This window comes from Anopheles merus, chromosome 2R, assembly GCF_017562075.2.
Source record: "Anopheles merus strain MAF chromosome 2R, AmerM5.1, whole genome shotgun sequence".
NCBI classification, from domain to species: domain Eukaryota; kingdom Metazoa; phylum Arthropoda; class Insecta; order Diptera; family Culicidae; genus Anopheles; species Anopheles merus.
The window spans coordinates 16518544-16524543 of NC_054082.1; the positions used below are offsets into that span (position 1 = coordinate 16518544).

Consider the following 6000-nt stretch of genomic DNA (forward strand, 5'->3'; position numbering starts at 1 on the left):
CCGATCGTACCGCCGCTGACAAAGTTGAGCGTGTTCTGGAACTGGGTGAACTGGCTGGTGCTGGCCATCAGCGAGGACAGTGCGGCAGCGGCCATATCCGAGCAGCAGCTGCTGTAGTACGAGCTGGACGAAGGGGATAGTGCCTGGGAGTTAGCGAGACCGAGGGCTTGCTGTTGCTGCTGCTGCTGCTGCTGCTGTAGCTGGTGATCGTGCTGTTCGTGTAGCTGCTGCTGAGCCTGCAGATGGTGGGTAAGTTGCTGCTGATGGTGCTGCTGCTGTAGTTGCTGCTGCTGCTGGTGTGAGTGGGCTTGCTGGTGCTGCAGCTCTTCCAGATGGTGCTGCTGTTGTTGTTGCTGCTGCTGCTGCTGCTGTTGCTGCTGCTGTTGCTGCTGCTGCTGCTGATGTTGAAGGGTGGCGGCCGCCGCTACCGCGGTAGTGGACGCGCCTCCCATCATCAGTGAAGATCATGTCGTTGTCAGTTGGCGCCACACGGCCGTGTGTCACATCGAGGGAAGGTAGGGCCAGGAGAAACTACTGCCCGACAGCAGCATGTCACGGATGAGCGTTTCTATAGGCGTTTTGCCTACCAGTCGGACGAAGAACAGTTGCTCTATAACCTGGTAAGGGCGAGAGTAGATCGGTTACGGATCGGTGTAAGCAACGGAGCGGCTGCTACAATCATTTGGCGCAAAGAGCGAGTGAGCCGTACCTGGGAGGAGACCGTTCGGAGGGAGGGAAGACGTAACAGTAGCTTGCCAAACCGGGTCGGTTGGTTGGGATACTGGGACCGGCAATACTCCTCCAGCGCGCACTGGGACTTCTCCTGCAGCGACTCGATGTGTGCCACGTCCGACAGCCCACAAGCATCTGGAAGTAGGAGTAGACGGAAGAAAGCAAAACACAATTAGTTCTAAATTCAATGAAATTAAAAGAAAAAGCTACAAGGGTACGCTTCAAGTAGGAAGGAGCCAAGGAGTTGAAGGGATTTGGGGCAGGTTAGTCTACATTAAACGAAATTGTGTAAATAATAATAATAAAAAAATCATATCCACCTTTTTTTACACCCTGAGTTAACAGTGTTTGTTAGAAGGAAAGCAAAGTGTTCATTAATCGTGCAAATCGTGGTGCTTGTGCGCGTTTTTGGCATGTCTGGACGTTGAAGGATGTGTGTGTGTGTTTGGGTGTGTTTGTTAAAGCTTTGGTTAATACTGGTGAAGTGAACTTAAACCATTTTAAATGGGGGAAAAAAAAAGAAACTTAAAACATAGATTAGTGATAAGAAGCATAAAGAAACTGAAGCCACGAAGCGTAAGAACAAAACGAACAAAAGTGTGTGTTGAAACTAGCTGGAAAAAAGAATAAAGGTGAAACTGATTAATGTGTGAAATGAGGAGAGTAACAAGAAAAGAAAGAAACACAAAAGAGATAGAAATGAAGAATGAAATGTACTACGATAGAGATAGGTGCTACTACCCCGTAAGTGCAGCCATCAAGTGTAGTCGCACACACTACCGTTGGTGCCATTAGCAGAGGCATAAATTACTTCCGACTACCGAGACTACTGAAGCACGAAGACTACTGAAAAACGCTACGCACATTGGAACATGACTTCAACGACACACACGCACACACACGCGTACACACTCGCGAAGAAGATGCTTCACTGGCGAAAATCCACTCGAGACAACGTCAGTGCCATCTTGTAATCTTGCCACATACCGGCAAGAGCACCAGGGAGCACCATAAAGATCCATAAATCACGGTACCGTTGACGCGTCATCATAGCTGTTGCATTCTTGCCGCGCGTCTGGAGGAATTGCCGACCATGGGAAGAAATTCCACTTTGGTGGAACGATGGGGACCAACGAAACACATTTTTCCCCCGAGCGAAGTTACGTTTTAATTGTGCTTTATATTGTCTGCTTTATGTCCTACCGATGTCTTGTGCCAAAAAGAAAACACATACCCCAATCTGCCAACTATTTGCTCCTTGTGCTTCCACCATATCACACCGAATCTCGGACTTCTCCCTGGCACCGGGAGTGGGCCCAGGCACCAGCCCGGTCAATTGAACCGAGCTGCCTCGCTAATGCTCCGGAGGCATAAATACTAATAAAAAAACCCCCCGGGTACGGATTCCCCGGATGCGTTCGGTGGTCGCGTGCGCCCCGTCCCCCAAACGCTGCGCCGCTGCGTGACACCGCGCGACGGCTCCGGCTAATCAAGTAGCGCATAGGGTAATTAAAATTTATTCATCGCTGCGCACACGCACGCACGGGGGACGTGTTCCGCCCGCGGTTGAAGTTTCGAACGAGTGGTGGGTGCCCGCTGACACCACCGCTACACCGCCGCTCGAGAAGGGTGTCCCGGCACTTGACTCCGTCGTTTCGTTGCTAATGGGTTAACCAAAGACTGCAGCCGCTCAAAAAGCTGCTGCTCCGATAACATCTGTTTGTCGTGGAGGGCTTTTTTTTCTATTCCGCTGTTGTTTTGTTTCTCGTTTCTCGTTCGCTCATGTCAAGCATCGTGCCATCGAGGACGCGATGGTAACGACGTTGATGATGAGACTGATGATGAGACTGATGATGAAGCAGCGATGATGTGTGTGTGTGTGTTGAGAACGGAAAGCATAACGGCTGGAGTTAGCGCTTACCGTTGCTGAAGGAATTTGCCTTTCGCTCACCTGTCTTGTGGTGACAGCTATGGAATGAACCGTAGAATGTCACTGTTTAATTGGATTTGATTGTATAGGGGGGGTTTTTCACTCATGGTTTGACAAATTTTACCAGTAACGCTGGCACTGATTACTCAAAGTGTGTAACACATATGCGTTCGATCATCACCTTCCCAAAGGGTCACCGGGAAACCGCTCTCTGGATGGAAAAGGTTAAGTAAGCGGTTGGGTTTGAAAAGTGTCAGATTTTGTTGCTCCCCGTCCCGTTTTGTCCTGCTGCGTAACAAAACGAGCGGCAGTATCAAATGCGCAAGCTACCGGTTACGCAACCCGGGGGGGGGGGGTCTGGCATGGAAGCTAGAACGATCGACGCACGATCGACACGGATGCAGGGTGGGTGTGATGAAATTCAATTAAACTGCCTTCAATTGAAGAAGGCCTAGAATGCGACAGTATCACACACACACACCACATGTATGTATAGCGGCGGGTGCCATCCCGCGCCACCGTTCGTAGGAAAGTGCTCGATGGCGATGATCTACGCTCTATTTCGCTACGGCAATGAGCAAGGGAGTGCCAACGCGGGCGACCAAATTAAAGACAATAATCTTTATTTTCCATCATGCTCGAGGAGCTCTGCCGCCAGGAAGGGGGTATTGTTCTTATAGTGGCTTGTGCGTTTGGGTTTTGCAGCAACCGTCTTTGGGTTGGGATGCAGCGGCAACCCTCTCTGTGCTTGTGATCAAGCTTGACATTCTTCACTCCATTCGGACCAATTAGCGCAAATTGCTACTGATTACGAACACTTTATGTAGGTCGATTGACAACCGAACGGCCGGCAGCAGCATCATCATCATCATCGCCGGAAGGGTGTAGCAGCAGATGCTTATGTTGCTACCGATGTCCAACCAGTGTCCAACTCGGCGGAATGAGTGGAATTGATTTTTTCCAAGTGCATTTTCCTGACCTAGCTTTTGCGCGCTGGGCGAGATTGTAATTTAAAACGAAAGGTAGTTTGTGTATGAACAATCTTATCTTATAGAGATAGAGCTTACGACGAACCAAGATGCCCGAAAATGGGAAACTATCGTCTTACTGCCCCTTAAAAACCCCCCATTCCCCGAACGGGACGAACAAACTGCCGAAGAAAACCGCCTTTCGCCTTTGTCCAGCCAACATCTTAATGATGTGTTGTAACTCGATACCGTGCCAGACCGTGGTTCCCAACTCCCGCACCGGCCACAGACGTCCTTCGTCCTTTTGTGCGCCATTTTTAATGAGCAGCATTTCTGTTAGCAAAAACCGGGCGCCTTTGCTTGCGGAAAGTATTAAAAAAGTTGCACCACAATGCACGCACGAACGCACGCAAAAAAAACTGCTGAGCAAATGCAAATTTTCGTACAAAATTATCTTTTTTGTGTGTGTGTGCAATGTCGCTTAAGGCGCAGTACCGTTGGTGGGCGACCGTTCGGTAGCAAGACATCAAAGAGATTTCATGCCGTCGGATTAGACGATCCATTAGCTGTGTGCGGGCCGGGAAAATAATCCTATGATGATGAATTTTCACTCCTCAGCCTCACACCCCAAATGGCTCAGATGGTTGGAGCCAATTGGGACGGGTGGAGGGAGAATTTAAGCCGTCCAAATTGCCATTCTTCACCATGCATGATCAGCAATGTGCAACCGATGGGAGAAGTGTGTCTCTCATCATAAATTAGCCAAACTCACACCGCTCCTCGAAGCGATTCTCGATCGATGCTCCACTTCCAAGACACGGAGCACGATTAACTGTGATCTATGCTTGCCGGGGAACAAGTGTTTTAACCAGCGTGTCAGCGAGGGAGTGTATTTATTATGCTTTTATTACTACCACTTTCACCACGCAGCGCCGCCACGATGGGATGCGGGAGCACATGTTCGATCGCGTCTCTTTGAACAAACCCCTGTCTCCCGGGCTACTAGATGCACGCGTGACGTTTCAGCGCGATGCGTATGACACGTGGTGGCGGTATCGTGGAGTGGTGTGAATCTTGCGCCGTGTCTCGGGCGCTTCCCCATTCCCCGCGTGCGCCTTAATGATGGTAAATTAAGCGCAATGCACTGATGCGCGTCGTTCTTTATGCGTCGTTCTGCATAAGAACGCAAGGGCGGCCTGTTGCCTTGAGCGTGAGGAGCCTGTCTCGAGGAGATGTAGCTTCGTGCATGGGAAAATGCGCCCTGGCTCAGAAGAATAAGAGTGTGGCCACCGTCGCGCATGAGGGTGTCATCGAATGTAATGGTTTAAATTAATGCCATTAGATATGTTTCGTGTAATTGAAGAAGGCTTGCATGAGGGGAGTGGACCGGCATGGAGCTCCCATCGTACTAATAACGCTTGGAAGCACTAATAAATCGTCCCCACTCTTTGAATGGGTGGGGGGGGGGGTAAGCGACGCCTGCAAACAAAGGGTGGAGAGAAAAGTCGTGAAAGCGCGTAATAAATAAGCTACTAATTTCGATTAGTCAGTGTCACGTTAGTAAACGCCTGCGGTTATGCAATGCAATGCGCATTTCCCCCCCGTTTAGTGCCCCACTGGCGGGTGCATCGATCACTAATGCAATGCCGACAAACTGTTTGCCAATTTGGGTCGATAATTTATCGCTGAATTGATACTGATTGAAGCTGAGGCTGAAGGCTGGTGAGGCATCTTTCGATGTTGCTTCGCCGTTCGATGCTTAATTTATAATTAATTTCCCGCCTCCGATGCTGCACCCAGGCGCCATTTTGTGCCGGCAATATTAATTCCCTGTGCAAACAAACCGACCCATTCCACCCAACCCCATTCCCACTCCTCAGGGAGGAGAGAAAGAAGAATGCACTTGCCATAATTGGCAAAAAGGTTGGCCTCCCCACACAGAGGCTTCGTGATGGCTTCGAGGGGAGGGCATCCTGTGTGTTTGTGTGCGATTGTGGTAGGCATTTGTCAGTGTACAGGCACGCGTGCGCGCCCAGACTCAGCTCCGAAGTTTCTCCAAAAACGGGGAGAAGAAAAAAAACGGACACCAAAATCTCACGCCACGCCCAACTGGCCAAAAGTAAATCTTTGTGCCGGGCCGGTCCCGCCCGATGCACATTTATCCATCAATTATCATCAATCGATAAACGTTGCGTGTGCGTGTGTGTGTATTCATTCGCCTGGCGGACTTGGTCTCGGGGTCCACCTTTTTGAATATACTCTTTTTTTGGTTGCTGTTCCTGCTGTGGTGTTGTTGCCGATGTTGGTTGCGGTTGGCTGAATTCAACCAATAAAAGATAGCGCACTTTATTAATTTCATTGGCTTGATGG

The 6000-nt window shown here is 49.8% G+C and overlaps 1 protein-coding gene across 1 annotated transcript in view; it reads right to left on the reverse strand.

Annotated features, from left to right (window-relative positions):
• Positions 1 to 500: 500 nt before the first annotated feature.
• LOC121589151 (nuclear receptor subfamily 2 group F member 1-B) overlaps positions 501 to 6000 on the reverse strand; it is a 101889-nt gene continuing 96389 nt past the window's right edge. Inside the window, exons 4-5 of the mRNA XM_041907830.1 lie at positions 710 to 867; positions 501 to 617 (exon numbers count right to left, since the gene is read on the reverse strand). Of these exons, the coding sequence (XP_041763764.1) occupies positions 501 to 617; positions 710 to 867 (275 nt within the window). The remainder of the gene's footprint in view (positions 618 to 709; positions 868 to 6000) is intronic.